Here is a 17,500-nt window from a genome sequence, read left to right as displayed (position 1 = left end):
AAGTAATCAGCAAAATGAGCTGGTCAGTGATTTCCCTATTTACTGTATAACCTGGATCTGGTGTCCTCCAACTTCTGATGTTCAGTCCAATGAAAGATAGCTTTCAGGGACACAGACGAGGTAAAGATGGTTGTGATGAAGGGCACTCTTGATTTTTTTTTTCAAAAAGTATACAAGAATTGTGTTCACCAATGGTGCGGATGCATTGCTTGTGATAGAGACTATATTGAGTAGTATCTTTGTTGAGATGAAAGTTACTATAACGACATATGCAATTTAAGCAACTTTAATGTCTGTTAATAAAAAAACGTTTCACCCATTCTTGCATTACCATAAATCCTCGAGTATAATCTGCATTTCCCCACAAAATTTAAAGGTCAAAATCCCTAGTGCGAGGTTAAAAATGAAAGATATTTTCTAAGCAATGTCCAAGTCTCTATTTGCTGTCCGGCAATGTTTATTCAGCCTTAAAGCAATGAAGTCATAAAAGAATCATCCATAACTTGCAGTAAGCAACATTTATGAAATGTTATTACTGTTATTTCTAGATTTTCTGTAAAGAAAATGCACAAAAAAGCTACATGTTTGCATTATGTTATATCTATATATATAAAATATACAATAATAATAAAGGACGTTACCATATACATTTTTACAAACCAAGGACGTTATATAGACCTCCTTGACTCAAGTTAGAGAAGGAGTGCGTATTATACACAAGGTTTAGGTTTTACAGAGGTAGAGTCCCCTAAAAATCCCCTGCATATTATACTCAAGGGCAGACTATACTCGAGGATTTACGGTACTTTTGATATAACTTTCATAAGATGCTAGCACGGTGAGACTAGCATTGAATAACATCACAGATTTTACTATTTTAAACAGAAGATATATTGCAATAGAAATTCATCAGTTGCTCAAATATCAGAGCCCAAGACATCATGATTGCAATCAACCAAGAAATCAGTAGCAATATTTTCAAAGACTGACCTTCTAACAACTCCAAACTAATGTTTAAAATCATCAGCATTACTTGATAAGCTGCCATCATAGGGGTACAGAAACGAATTGGTTTAGTAAAGCCTTAATGATGAAATATATCAAAGATGACCCAGACTGTCTATCATCAGCATTGTCACATTACCCTGGTTGAAACATTTTGTTCTCAAAGGACCAGTCCATAAAAGTAAGGGCAATTTTTCATTGTAAAATTGATGACTTTCTTGATAGCTTATATCATTGGGTTTAACCTGTTTTTGAAGGCTTAGTCTAGAGACAGGTACACTCTGCCAGACTGGCACCTACTTCAAAATGAGTGTTATGAGTAATTACAGAGATTAAAAAGAAAGATTCTAAGTGTAGGATAATTATTAATCCTTATAAATTATTGTAAGAGTTAATTGAGTTAAATAAACATCATACAATAACTTACTTGAACTGAATAACCAACAAATATAAATGCAGCAAGCATAAGAATAAGGAGAGCAAACCTATTAACTGCAGAACCATCACCTTGAAAAGCCTGAAAAAGATATAAAGATAAAAAGTTCTGGTGTAAACCATATCATGATATACATACATACATACATACATACATACATATATGTGTGTGTGTGTATACATATATATACATATATATATATGTATATATATATATATACATATACATATATATGTATATATATATACATATACATATATATGTATATATATACATATACGTATACAAATATTTATATATACATATATATCTATATATATATATATATATATATAATATATATATTATATATATATATATATATATATATACATACATATATATATATATATATATATATATAAAATATATATATATTGACAGGCGTAAATAGACAGAAACATACATAGATAGACAGATCGATAGACAGAGAGACAGATAGATTAGATAGATAGATAGATAGATAGATAGATAGATAGATAGATAGATAGATAGATAGATAGATAGATAGATAGATAGATAGATAGATAGATAGATAGATAGATAGATAGATAGATAGATAGATAGATAGATAGATAGATAGATAGATAGATTTCTTTATTAGCTACACAGGGCCAAACACAGAGGGGACAATACAATGTAGATTTTTTTCGTTTTGAAAATGATCAAAAGGGATCAAAAACGTTTTGGGACATGTACACTAGGAAATAACAAAAATATCATTTTTAATGATTAGAGTTTCCAAAAGTGGGGAGTAAATATAACATTGACTAGGTTTATCTATGGAAAGAAAAACCTACGAAAAAGAACCAAGGTAACCTCAGAAACAAAAAAAAGTAATAACATGAGAGCAAAGCGCTCTTTCTCTCTTTGCTTTATAGGATCATACTCAAGGTAGTTCTGTCATTCATGCGTACCATCCTAGCCACATTCACCCACGTTTTGTTAAACTTTTAATAAGACAAAACTACCCTCTCTATTTTCATCTTCCTTTTCAAGTGATACTTGAAAAAGTTGATGAGAGGTTGGCCAGAGAGGAAAATGTTTGTCTCTAAACTTTTCAAATGAGTCCACCTTAAACATTCTTTCACCATAGCCACAAATGCAATGAAAATTGCCTTCCTTCCCAGTTAAAGGAAAGTGGCAGGGGCAACATTCATGATAGACTTGGCTGACAACCAAATTTGTCCCACACATGACAGCAGCCATTCGACATAGCCCAAAAGTCTGAAATGTTTGGACATTGCACGAATGAGTGCAGAACAGTTTCATCACTCAGACCACATCTCAGGTAGGTCGGTCTGGTGTTTCTTAACAGGCAATGCTTCCCAATATTACTGCCAGGCCAGGGAACTCTGGAAATTGTTCATAGGTCTTGGCCAGAAAGTGGTCCTGAAAAAGTGGGTCAGGTATTCACCATCGACACCCAGGGTCACCCCAAAAACAATAGATAGATAGACAGACAGACAGACAGACAGACAGACAGAAAGATTGATAGATAGATAGATAGATAGATAGATAGACAGATAGATAGATAGATAGATAGATAGATAGATAGATAGATAGATAGATAGATAGAAAGATAGATAGACCCATACATATATTTTTTTCCAATCATTTGCCATGCTGGACCACTGAAATCTACAAGTTGTTTTCATTTTTTCCCTGTTTATTTTCTCTTATTCCTTTCTGTTGAAGAGCGTAAGCTCGAACGTAAAAAACTTTTCCATTTTCCTGAGCATCAGACTAATACACTTGCTTGTTGTTCATACACCTGTCTTCTGTTTTTCTATAAATCTCACCTATGTGTATATATATATATATATATAGGTTATGAGAGGTAATGGTGTCAAGAAAACCCAAAGGTGTCAGGTAATGCTGAGTAAGTGCTATGGACAGACTATAGTTAAGCTCCAGGTTCGGTGGTTATGCGAATATCAGCATGCGTATATATAAAAAAATTAACAGAATGCGATAAAAATCCGAGATTGTGAAAGATTTCAGAACATTTATAAACAGGTCTTGCAGCTGTTTCTGGGATATTTTATATATCCCTTAATCGAAGACAGTGTGAGAATAAATACTGGAACTGCAGATACACTATCCCTGCATATCTCACGTCTATTTTCATTCCTCCACTTCACTCTCTATTTCATATCTTATGTAGAATAACTATTGCTTAACCATTTTCTCACACTGTTTCCGATGAAGGGATACATAAAATATCCCAGAAACAGCTGTAAACCATACTTATAAATGTTCTGAAATCTTTCACTGCCTTGGAATTTTATCTCATTCTGTTAATTTATATATATATATATATATATATATATATACATAAATATATGCACTCATATTTGTGTGTATCTGTGTATATATATATATGTGTGTGTGTGTGTGTATATATATATATATATAAGTGAATTGAAGAAATGGAGTTGAACGAAGATTGAACAGAAATCGTTTTATTGCATTCTACACGTGTTTCGAAAGCCACAATTTACCAAATTCCGATGTTCTGTTTTTGTTTTTGCCAACGGAATTCCTATTTCTTCCTGAAGAGAAAGACACAATATGGTCTCCTTATTCAATCGGAATTTGGTAAATTGTGGCTTTCGAAACACGTGTAGAATGCAATAAAACGATTTCTGTTCAATCTTCGTTCAACTCCATTTCTTCAATTCACTAATAATATTAAAATTCAATTATCCGCACCAACGCACGGTTGCAACACCATATGGTTGTACCTCCAACTGTGCTGTCTTCTGCTGTGATTTTTGCTACCAAGGTATCGGTTAAACTTTTGATTAATCTGCAACAAGATTATTCATCTTTCTATTTCACCAAATATATATATATATATTATATATATATATACATATATATATATATATATATATATATATATATATATTATATATATATATATATATATATATATATATATATATATACATATATATATATATATATATACATATACATATATGTATATATATGTAGGGAAGGGATTAAGTCAATAAATGTATGTGTATTTTTTCAATGTTTGCAAATAACATGGAAAAAATAAATAAATAGTTACCAGGGTAGCAAAAATTCACATAAGTACCAAGGATGTAATGGCCTACTTATAAAGGTAGAAACTCCAGGTTTTGGTGAAATTTTTTTATATTACATAAATAAATGGGGTTAAACGCAGATGTTATTCAAATCTTTATACTTTCAACATATGTTTCAAAGAAAACATTGGTATTATTCCTTCTGGAACAATATGTGTGTGTGTATATGTATATATGTGTATACATATATATATGTATATGTATATATATATATATAGATGTGTGTGTATATATATATGTGTGTGTGTGTGTGTATGTATATGTACTATAAGGAAAGAGTTGACAGTTACTTTGAAGTTGTGGCTATGTAGCTCTAAAGGACTAAGGATTATTTTAATTTTCCAAGTCTTATTCGTAATTATTTGAGGTTTGTTTTGTGGGATGAGTAAGAATGTAGCTGCAAAATAGGTGTGGTGTAAAAGTGTATCTTTGTTGCATATCTAATATAAATGCGAAAATTAATTCCTGTGTGTCAGCGTGTCACACTTAGGCCCCCTCTCACACTATTCAATGACACTCCTACTATTCCTCATGATGGGTGAGAGTAATTGTAGGCATAGAGACATTGAGGGTGTTGGTGAAGACAGACAGAGAGAGAGAAAAAGAAAAAGAGAGAGAGAGAAAGAGAGACAAAGAAATTTAGGGAGAGTTGATCATGTTTTATTAGAAATAGTAATGTTGATGGTGACAGTGAGAGTAATGATAAAAGAGAGAGGAAGAGTGGGTATGTGAGAGAAAGAGGGAGATGATGTATAACTTTATTTAACCATGTCTCTTTGACAGAAATTCCTGTCGCCAACATACTGAACACTATTATTTTGTTTTATTTTTTGCACACACACACACACACACATATAAAATAATAAATGTGAATGTCAGTGTGTTGCACTTTTTCAACTTTAATAAATCCTTTCTACTGGAAGCACAAGGCCTCAAATTTTGGAGGAAGGGATTAAGTCAATTACATTGACTCCAGTACTTAACTGGTACTAATTTTATCGATCCCAAAAGGATGAAAGGCAAAGTTGACTTCAGTGGAATTCGAACTCAAAACCTAACGGAGAGACGAAATACTGCTAAGCATATCGCCTGGCATGCTAACAAATCTGCCAGCTCGCCGCCTTAATATGATATAATAAATATGAATGTCAGTGTATCACACTTTTTCAACTTTACTCATAGAAGCCATAGCCCAACATATGATACCATTTTGGAATCAGGCCGACTCCATGTGTAAATTAAAAACATTCCAGGCCAAATCCAGACCCGCAATCCTAAAATATGAACAAATTTTACTGAGGCAAACTAAAGAGACCAAAAAGCATCTCAAGAGTTCAATAGGAGTCCAATAGACACTGAGCAGATTAGGTGTTTTCACACCTTTTACCATAAGTGAGAATTTTTTCTCTTTGTTAAACTGCAACAAAACTGCCTTTAGTAATTAAAATTTGTACACAAACTTTCCAACTAACCTAAAGTTTGTTTTTTTCTTATCATTTCTTAACACTACTACTACTATATTTGTTCTGACTGGGCAGCCTGCAAGTGCAAGTCAACCACTAGTACTGACTATTCCATTTTAAAGTTACAACTTTCTAATCAGCTCAGGTTTAACACTCTTCGGTATCTTCCACTGATGAAGACCAAAGAGCCAGAAATGCCTCGGGGAGTCCCAAAGAGATTGGCAATAAGCAGATAAAGTGTTTTTACACTCTTTATCAAAAGCGAGAATTTTTTATGCATTTGCAAACTGCCGTGAGATTGCCATTAGAAATTAAAATAATGTCACAAACATAGTTGAACGAATTTAAAGTTTGCTTATTGCTCATCATTGCTTTGCATTGCTACTACATGAGTGTGTATGTGTGTGTGTGTATGTGTGTGTGTGTGTGTGTGTGTGTGTGTGTGTGTGTGTGTGTGTGTGTGCGTGTGTAGAGAGAGAGAGGGGGGTTTGGGGAGACAGACAGCGGCTTAATGCAATGAATCAGGATGAAACAAAAGTATATACCCTAACGTTGAAATTAATAGACAGGATATCACAAAGTACTAAAATGTGTGATTTGACACTGTCATACTATATGAAGATTATTGACTTCAGTTAGCGTACACTACATACTTTTATATAATGACCCATTGAATCAGAGTTACATTCTAAGCATTATCTCTGTCATAGATTGTTTTCCCAGCAACAACAACAATATTTCTACTGAATTACAACACCTCAAATATAGGAATTTTGTTAATGTAATCCTGTAAAGTAGGAAGGGATGACCTATTTAATAAAGTACACAACTAATCCAAGAAACAGGTTACTAGTACTCATATCCAATGGTATAATGAAGTGTCAACACCATTAATTGTCCCTATGAAGTCAGTATTTTTCAGACAAACTCTGCAAGATCAACCTTTCTTTGATAAGAATATCAAAATAATCGAAGGAAATGTTGACAAAAGATTGTGTACTTATTAACCTCAGCAACTGTTGCTCAACTATTTTGCCTCTACAGTAAATCATCATCAGCAGCATTGTTTAATGCCCATTTTCCATGCTGGTATGGGTTGGATGGTTTGACAGGAGCTTACCAGCTGGAGAGCTGTCCAGACCTCAATTGTTTGTTTCGGCATGTTTTTTTTTTTTTATGGTTGGATGCCCTTCCTAATGTCCAACACTTTACAAAATGTGCTGGGTCCTTTTTAACACACTCTGTAAAGTGGATATGGATATTTTAAAATGCTTGAAGAATTAATTTTTTTCCTTATTTATTTTAGAAAGTGTTCCTTTGAAATTCGAAACATATAGCATCACAGCATTTTTTTAACAAGAGGCAACAACATTTCCCCTGATTCAGAGGTTGGCTCTTTTTGAAACATGCTAGATTTATCATCATCATCATCATCATCATCATCATTTAACATCCTCCTTCCATGATGGCATGGATTGGATGGTTTGACAGGAGCTGGCCAGGCAGAAGACTGCACCATACTTCTGTGTCTGTTTTGGCATGGTTATAACAGCTGGATGCCCTTCCCAACACCAACCAAACTGCAGAGTGGACTGAGTACTTTTTACATGGCACCCACACAGTAAAATAAAGAAAGCAGGATCATACATAGCTTATAGAAACACACCAAGGTGGGGAGGTTGTAATCTTTTAAACAACCAGTGAAGCTTTTGTTTTTTTGTTTTTTGCAAATGAAAGGATCTGATTGAATTGAGGCCACTACAAAAACAAGACTTTTATTCTATTTTCTGATGTAGCACATGAAGAATCACAAATTTTACACCAAAATAACTGACATATTGTATTCCACTAAATAATTGGGCGGATTTCATTACAAACAGTGACGAAAAGGGCATAAAAAAATCAAGTTATCAATATTTACTTGTGGCTGCCTTTGTACAATTTGAAACAGAGATTTTGTTATAAAATGTACTTTCTAACATATTCATTTGTTTCATTGATGAAAACATTAAAATCAGTATATTATTTTAAGAAATGCTTCCCAGCAGTTATCAATGGAAGTTTTCAGAAATGAATGTGTCATTGTAATCACAAATTTTTTATTACATAAGTCTTTTGTTAAGAGACTTATTGGTGACTAGATTATATAATAGATTAAACTATGATAATATACTGATGTAACAAGGTTATATATTTCAATAACACCACATTTTGTTTTATTTGTAGAAGTTTACTTTCCTAAATATATCCTGATGAAATATTAAGAAAACTTATGCAACTCCTTATGCTGATAAATTAGGAGAATCTTAATGAATCTACATTTGAGATATTAAAAAATTTGTCAATCTTCCAAAAAAACATTTTAATATCTTCTTTTACCTTTTATTTTTTACTTGTTTCAGTCATTGGACTGAGGCCATACTGGAGCACTGTCTTGAAGGGTTTAATTGAACAAATTGATCTCGGTATTCATTTTTGAAGTTTGATACTTATTCTGTTGATCATTTTTATTGAACTGCTAAATTACAAGGGCATAAACACCAGTTGTCAAATAGTGGCACATACACACACACACACACACACACACACATACACACACACTCACACATATATATACAAGGCCTTCTACATAGTTTCAGTGTACCAAATTTGCTGACAAGGCATTGGTAGTTCTAGGGCTATGGCAAAAGAGACTTGCTTAAGATGTCATGCAGGGGGATTGAACCTGAAACCATGTGACAGCCAAGCCTGTGCTTATAATTACTTTGGTTTGTAAGTCTTGTGAGAAATTTAGTACTTTTAAATTCATACCAAACAAAATGCTTCATGACATGTCTTCTTGTTTTACATTCTAAATTCATTTTTGGGGGGTATCAGTTGAGCACTGGGGTTGATGTAATCAATTGGACCCAGCCCCCAAAATTTTATACCTTGTGCCCATTGTAGAAAAGGATTTAAAACATCAATCAACTCAATTTTACTTACGCCTATGAATTCACTAAAAATTACTGAAAATGCAGGTATAACAGCACCATTTACTGCAGAAGCAAGCAACCCCATGAGGATATAAGGCCATTCTGGTGAGTTCATTTTAAAAATTCGAATTGCACTCGCTTCAGGGAGATCTTTTTCCTGGAGTTAAAAGAACAAAAAAATGCAACAATTGTTAAACTTCAAAGATGAAGTAGATTTAACTTATTATCTAGCTAACTGGTGTAGAACAAGAGGTAACTTCACAGAACATAAAGTAAACAACTCTAACTTATTGTTTAACTCTTTAACATTTAAATTACTCCATCAAATGTAATGTTTATTCACATTGTCATGAATTAATCATCGATTATCTCATAGATTAAAAATTTCGATGATGTGGTTGTTTATTTTTCGGTTTTCAGATGAAATTGTAGAGAGAATCACTTCATGGATTTCTGCTCACTCTCTTAACAATGGCTTCAATGATTCTCCTGATATGAACTGAATAGTTTCTTCCCGAATTGGATTTGGTTTTATTTGTACCATTGGAAACTTTTTCTACATATTAAAAATAGTTATTCTGCAAACATTTAATTGTTTTATCGCCTCACAATTTTTTTTACCAGATGTGGCATTTACATTTACCCATTATTTAAACTTAATAATTTTCCATTCATTCAAACATAAATTGAAATATTCTTATTTGCAAAAATAGCTGCAAATGTTGTATTACGCTTCCTAACATTCTTTTGCTTTATTGTTTACTTTTAAGTAAGTATGGCAGCTCAAACAAAACATAAACAAATTGTAAGCATTCACTGGAAATGGCTAGTTTAAAGAATTGTGAAGTGATAAAACAGTTGAGAAAAAATTAAGAGCTATGGTGGAAACAAAGGGTGGCCATTTTGAATTGTAAATATATGTAAAACATATATAAAATATTGTCCATATATATAACAATCAACCTGTAAATTTTCCTTAACCAAAACCTAAAACTTTTTATTTTATGATTATATATACACTGCACCTAGTTCATCGCTTATGTCTTTGGAAAAGGCATAGTCATCATAACGTTTTCAGGCTAAGATATAATACGATCAATGACTTTAAAAAGAAACCAGTATTGAAGGTGCATGATGTGGCAAGCTCCAGATGAAAAATCCCTGTTGAGCTGATTCAACAATTCTGTCATTCATTTTAATTCCTTTATTTTTTCCCAATTAGGGTAATGTCTTTTTTTAATTTTTCTCTGAAATTCAACATGGCCAGAGTGACTTGCTATGAGAAATAATGAGAAAACAGTGACTAGCAGTTCATTTTTTCCAAACTTTCAAAAACCTCCCCAACCAACTAATATTTCCATTTTCAAATGCGTCACACTTGCATTGTCTTAGTCAAACTCACATTACGTTCGGCATTAGTGCTTCATTCTATTCTATTAGAGTTAAAGGAGTTTATGACTGAAGTTACTTCCTGACCAAATGCCAATAACGATCTATACAGTAGTAAAAGTTGTTTCACATCTTCAGTAACATTATTTGTTGTTGAGATAATCCCAGATACCATGTTGATTAGTAATGTCAAACAAATCTTCAAAATTTTGACCTGGTTTCAGTCGTTTCAAATAGGTATCGTACCTTGTCAACAGAGTGTTTACATTTCTTACAATAGACTTTAATGTTATACATGGTAAAATCAAATTTTTTTTTATATAGATTCTCTAGTTCCTGAGCTGATTTTTTGCATGTCTGGATTTTTAACTTTCGCTAATGCCTTATACCTTTCAATGATGCTGGATTTTCAGGGAATTGAGCTGCCAATATTTACTTAAATGTGCTTTGGAATTCACAAGCAATCTTGGCCATCCTCACATACATACTTCTACCACAAAGTAGAGAAAAATTCTACAACATGTGTTGTTTTATCAGCAGAAACTGGATGGAAATGTAGTTTTGTTACCAAAGTTTTGACAGCATGGCCTACCAGAAACTTTCAGAAGTTTCTGGATATTCTAAAGCAAGCAACTGTTTGAAAGTTAATTGGAATCTTAAAGAATCAGTAATTCAAGATGTTCAGTGTTCAAACATATGTGCTGAACATGCAGTAAAATTAATGGAGGAATTAGATTGCAGATCTTCTGAAAAATTAACTCTGTGATTTGTTTTAACCAACAAGGATCTTTGAAAACTGCTGTTGTATTAGGCTTCACTTATTACATTAACAATGCATAACAGTACGTCTTATTACTTGAACAATAAACACATGTTCGTAGCAAAAATGTTGTCAAATATATTGTCATCAGTTTTTTGTGTCAAAGAAAGAAATGATTATGATTTTTTGTCATTATAACATAAAGTTCACCTTCTGGTATTTTGGCCTTACTCGACTTGAAAAAGTCATCACCCTATTTCCCATGTTTGCATTGATTTGAAGAATATGTTATTGAGGCATTCTCATACAGTCAGATTCCCTTCTTCATACTGGCCTTTAACTTCTTTCCAAGTGAGAGATTTCTTAATTAACATAGCTTCAAAGATACAAAGCAAACAGACTTGTTAATGACTGGAGAAGTTCCAACAAAAACACCATTTGAACATCATGACTTTGGAATAAGCAAGTACTGATCTAAATAAACACACACACACACACACACACACACACACACACACACCACACACACACACACTTATAGGAAAGAAGGACGGGCCTCTTTTTTAAGTTTCCAGCTACCAAATCCACCTCATAAAGTCTAGCAGAAGACACCAGCTAACCCAAGGTGCCATGCAGTAAAAGTGAACCTAAAATCACATGGTTCTTATTTTCACTTTTTAATTGCAGAGCCATGTCTATGCCTATCCCAGGAAATATAATTCAGAATGGTGAAGTATAGTGTCATAAATGAATAGGCTTCAAAAAATGGGTTAACATATTGATAAACAGAAAACCAGAGAGCAAGGAAACAAATGAGTCTTCCTCTCAGTAAAACAAATCGTTAATAAAAGTCATGAAAATAAGTGTGCCATAAGGAGTAACACATTCAGTGGTACCTAACAAATATCCTTCTTCCCAATAGTAGATAGGGAAATTTTCAAGAAGAGGAATATGTGAAGGCAAATGAAAGCAGTGAATTGTAGTTTTGATATATAAAAATATTATTCAAATCTGAAAGTGCAATATTTTCTTTGTGACATAATATGGTTCTTCTTTTTGATCTTTCATCCACCCAGAAAATAAATTTGAATCAAATGGAGGTGAGATATCGTTTCCATATCCAGAGGGATGGATATAATGTGAAAAATATTTGGAAATCATAGCCATAAATAGAAGTGGTTAAAAAATATGCCCTACCTCTTCAACTGCTGATGCCTCGTCATGTGTCTCTCCGTCATGTACAGAACTTATTGATTTTAATCTCTGTCGTTGGGATGATGATACTTCATCATCAGTTGCTGTATTGCAAATAATTAAATTTGTATTTAATTTATTGTTGTACATAGATTCAACAAAAGAAAAATCGCATCCCTTAGCTGCAGAAACAAAACAATAATAGTAATAATATATACTGACAAAATACAATATAGTAAATTTTACCATTTAATACTGTTTTATTCTACCAAAGATTTTGCCTTGTTAATTTACCAGATACATGTTTAAAACAGCAGAAAGTTTATATAGTTATCTAAATTTATTTCTTCTGAGAAACTTGAGTATGAATTTTCATGTTCAAGATCCTCAGAAGAAATAAATTCATAACATTCATCAATGAAACAGATCAATATGTTAGAATTATATAACATAAAAAAAGAAATGATCTAAAATAATTTTATTGTAGATAATTTCTTTTTTTTATGTTATATAAAAGCTAATTCTAACATATTGATCTGTTTCATTGACAAATGTCATGAATTTATTTGTTTCAAATAAATTGAGAGCAGAAAGTTATGTACACCAATGGAAAATTTAGTTTTTTTCTGAAGAATGAAACTAGATCAATACAATGTTTTATATAACGGGAAGCTTTATGAAAATAAACAAAAGACGAAGGCAGGTGGAAAACAAACGAACAATTGTATTAGTATGGCGCTCAGGAAATATAAATAAAACAAGTCTTTAACGTTTCGAGCCTACGCTCTTCAACAGAAAGATACACAGAGAGAGAAAAACACAGAAAGAAGGAGAGAAAAAAAAATGCGTGCAGTAGCTAACGAATCAACATGGCGATCTGATTTCGGCCAGAGGTCAAGGATCAACATGAGACGCGAGAGCGAAATAAGGGGAGATAATAGGGTTGATAAAAGGGTTGAGGGACCAGCTAATAGTGCGTAGGGGGTCTGGATGTGTGTATGTATAGGGTTGGTGTATGTATTAGTATGTATAAGGGGTGTGTGGTGTGTGTGTATGAGAGAGAGTATTAGGCGTAGGATTGGTCTGGACGTGCGTATGTATGGGGTTGGTGTATGTATTAGTATGTATTAGTATGTATTAGTACGTATTGGTATGTATAAGTGTGTGTGTGTGTGTATGAGAGAGTATAAGTGCGTATGCGGGGTCTGGACGTGTGTGTGTATAGGGTTGGTGTATGTATTAGTATGTACTAGTATGTATTAGTACGTATTAGTATGTATTAGTTGGTGTTGTGTATTAGTATGGCACATCATATGTGATGTGATGTGTAAAGTCATGTGGTGTAGTGAGGAGAAGAGGGAGAGGGGGAGAAGAAGAGGGGGGGAGAAGGGGAGGGGAAGAAGAGGGGGAGGAGAGGGGGGAAGAGGAGAGGATGGGGGAGGAGGGGGATGAAGGAGGAAAGAGGGAGAGGGAAGAGAGAGAGAAGGGGAGAGAGGGAGCAGAGGGAAGGGGAAGAGGGAGGGAGGAGAGAAAAGAGGAAGAAGGGAAGGGGAGTAGGGGCTGAAAGGATGAAGGACTGAAGAAGTAGGGGTCGGGGGGAAAGGATAGGTGAGGAGGGGGGGGAGGAGAGGGGGGTTAGATGAGGAGGGGGGAGAGTTGAGACCAAATGGCGCGTATAAGAGCGAAGAGAAGAAGATTAATTCCTGTTCACGGCGAACGGGAATCTGGATGGCCTCTGTGTAAGGACAAACCGAACACAGATAGGTGTTGCAAGGAGTGACCGGTGGAGCGGAAATGGCGTGAGACCGGTGTGTCGTTCGCAAGGTGGATGTCACGAAGGTGTTCTGCGCAACCGGTCAGCCAAGCGGCGTCCCGTTTGTCCGATGTACAAGGAATTGCAGAGAGAGCAAGAGATGCAATAGATAATATTGCTGGAGGTGCAGGTGAAGGAGTGGATGATGGGATAGGGTCGATGGTGGGTGCTAGTGAGGCGGGTGGTGTTGGAGAGGTAAGGGCAAGTGCGGCAACGTGGGCGGGAGCAGGGGAACGAGCCGGGTTGGGAGGTAGGGTCAGGGAAGGAGCTATGGACCAAAAGGTCTCGAAGGTTGTGGGCTCGTTTGAAAGAGGGGAGGGGTCGGTTAGGGAAGAGGTGTGAAGTGGACGGGTCGGACTGGAGATGACGGAAAGCTCGAAGAATGTGTGCGTTGGAGACGTAGGGTCGTGGGGTGGTAAGGAGGGGGAAAAAGGGAGGCGGAGAGACTACAGGGCGGGTTCGGGGAGAGAGAGCAGATACACGGTCCACGGACCGTGCTCTGGCAAGGGCGGTGTGGATAGTGGTGAGGGGGTATCCACGTAGGGTGAAGTGGTGAGCCATACGTTGAGACTGAGTCTCAAAGTCATGGTCGTCACAAACAGAGCCTACGTAGACGGAGGAATTGGGATAGGGGATGGAAAGCTTGGTGTGTTCTGGGTGGGAGGAAGAGAAGTTGAGGTATGAGTGTGAGTCTGTGTGTTTGTAGTGAATGGAGGTGGTAAGAGTGGAGTGAAGAATGCTAACCGAAATGTCGAGGAAGGAGACAGAGGTGTTGGAGATAGTGGAAGTGAAGTGGAGGGCTGGATGGAAAGATTGGACGAAAGAGAGGAAGGAATCTAGATGTTCGCGGGAGAGTGAGGTGGCACCGATAATGTCGTCAATGTAACGACCATATAGTTCAGGAGTGGGACCAGTGAAATTAGAAAATATTTGGGCCTCAACATAGCCAACGAACAGGTTCGCATAGTTGGGGCCCATTCGCGTTCCCATGGCCACTCCCGAGACCTGATGGTAGAACTCGCCCGCGAACGAGAAGCAGTTCAGAGTAAGGACAAGTTCGGCCGACGAATGAGTGTGGAGGTGTCAGGTACAGGGTTAGAGCGGAGGTCAAGAAAGTGTCGAAGGGCCTGCAGTCCTTCGTGGTGAGGGATAACAGTATAGAGGCTTTGGATGTCCATAGTAAAAAGGATTTTGGAGGAGCCGGGAGGAAAGGAGAAAGAGTTGAAAAGCCGGAGAGCATGGTTGGTATCGTGGATGTGGGAGGGAAGAGATGCCACTAGGGGGGCAAGGACACGGTCGAGGTATTTAGAGATGAGCTCCGTGGGGCAGTTACAGGCGGAGACGATGGGGCGGCCAGGGTTGTTGGGTTTGTGGATTTGGGGGGAGAAAGTAAATGGTGGGGGTACGTGGGGTTCGCACAATTAGGTTGGATGCGGTGCGGGGGAGACGGGAGGACGAGATGAGGTCTTGGAAGTAGAGGATACCGTCTGTTGGTAGCTACGTGTGGGGTTAGAGGGCAGAGGGGAATAGAAGGAGGTGTCATGAGTTGGCGGAAAGCCTCGGCCCTATAGAGGTCCGCGCCCCACACCACTACAGCTCCACCCTTGTCAGCCGGTTTGATGATAATGTCAGCGCGCCGTTGGAGGGAACGAAGAGCCAAGAGCTCAGCCGGGGAGATGTTGAGGCGGCGTTGGCGCCTGGAGAAGTTGAACCGCTCCAATGCACGCTGACAAGCGCCCGCGAAAAGATCCACTGCTAGGATCTGGCCAGGGGCAGGCGATATATAGACAACATGTATCATTTTTAGCTAGTTAATCAACAATACATTAGCTCCAGTGGTATATCTTGTAGAGGTTCTCTCTAATGTGCCCTTAATTAGATTTTTTGTTCATCCAATCAAGAAAGAAACATATTTATAAATACAATACAATAATTATAAAATGTTTACAGAGTAATTATAAACACATACATATAAATGAGCCTATTAATAGTAAAAATAATAAAATAAAACTGATGTTTAGATGTGTAACAGCTTTGGAATAAAAACTTTCTCCATGTTTACAACATAAGCACCAATTCTCCCATGATGACAGCAAGGTGACAGCATAAGTATCAGTGGCACATTGTAAGTGTGAATAATTAAATAGTCAAACAAATTTTCAGATTTGACAATGGACAATTCTGACATTTGTGTTCCTTTCCTTCAGATCATTGAGAACACAATGAAAAAAAGTTAAGACTGTTTTCTGTAGAGATATTTGCTTCATGGTTAAAATTATGATGCCAAAAAGTGACAAGACACGAAGTTCAATTTAAACTGGAATCATAATTCTTATTATAATGGTTTCAAATTTTAACACATGGTCCCTAGTTTCAGGGGAAGGGTTAAGTCGATTTCATTGACCCCAGTGTTCAAATGGTACATATTTTATTAATCCTAAAAGATGAAAGGCAAAGCTGACCTCAGCGGAATTTGAGCTCAGAACACAAAGACAGACAAAATATCTCTAAGCTTTTTTCCCCAGCATGCTAACAATTCTGCCTCCTCACTGCCTTAATTCTTATAATAGATGTGAATACAACTACCATGAAATTAATTGGTTGTTATTACCAGCGATTGCTTAGGAAAGAACAATGATCACCAATCTTAAACATCTAGTGGTCACTCCAGAATAAAAAAAGTAGTTGAAGTCATTGGGGAAGACTCATGATAGAGGATGAAAGTATAATTTAAGAGCTTATTCAGAGATGGTCAGATTTTTCATGACTTAATTTCAGGAGGGAGGGCATGCATACATGATTTTAATTTTTTTGTTTTTTACTTTTTTTTACATGATGTGGATCAGTGATTGGTAAGAAAGAGAAGAAGAAACCACAATTCATGATTACTGTCTGACCAAAATCCTGATCTGAATGACTGGAGCAGGCAGGACTTTGCTAGAGAATCCCTGCTTAGTTAAACCAAATGATGTTTAAGCCAACTACATTCTATCAACAGACTTCTTCACAGTTTCTGCATGGCAGAAAGCTCACTCAAAGTTTAGATTGGCTCAAGATGAGATTCCACAAATTGGGATAGAAATTAAAATGACAGAACTGTGCACCAAACTAGTTAAGCATGTGACTATACCAGCAAGTACAGTGGACCTGCAGTCATTCATTGTACACAATATATAGTTCACCTTGAAAATGATTTCTACTAGCATTTGTGTTGTTGTCACCTCCTGGTCACTGCTGATCAATCAGCTTCATGTTCAAACACATTCCAGCAGTAACCATCTTGTCAGTTTAGGAGTAGATAGAACAG

General features: G+C 35.9%; 1 protein-coding gene across 1 annotated transcript in view; it reads right to left on the bottom strand.

Annotated features, from left to right (window-relative positions):
* The window catches only part of LOC115211254 (ATP-dependent translocase ABCB1-like), a 146,444-nt gene that overhangs the window by 40,400 nt on the left and 88,544 nt on the right, over positions 1–17,500 (bottom strand). The window contains exons 16-18 of the mRNA XM_029780102.2: positions 12,384–12,484; positions 9,048–9,194; positions 1,433–1,522 (exon numbers count right to left, since the gene is read on the bottom strand). Of these exons, the coding sequence (XP_029635962.1) occupies positions 1,433–1,522; positions 9,048–9,194; positions 12,384–12,484 (338 nt within the window). The remainder of the gene's footprint in view (positions 1–1,432; positions 1,523–9,047; positions 9,195–12,383; positions 12,485–17,500) is intronic.

Source organism: Octopus sinensis, linkage group LG1 (assembly GCF_006345805.1).
Source record: "Octopus sinensis linkage group LG1, ASM634580v1, whole genome shotgun sequence".
Taxonomy (NCBI): Eukaryota; Metazoa; Mollusca; class Cephalopoda; order Octopoda; family Octopodidae; genus Octopus; species Octopus sinensis.
Note: the sequence above shows the minus strand (reverse complement) of the source record. Positions and strands in the feature narration are given on the sequence as shown.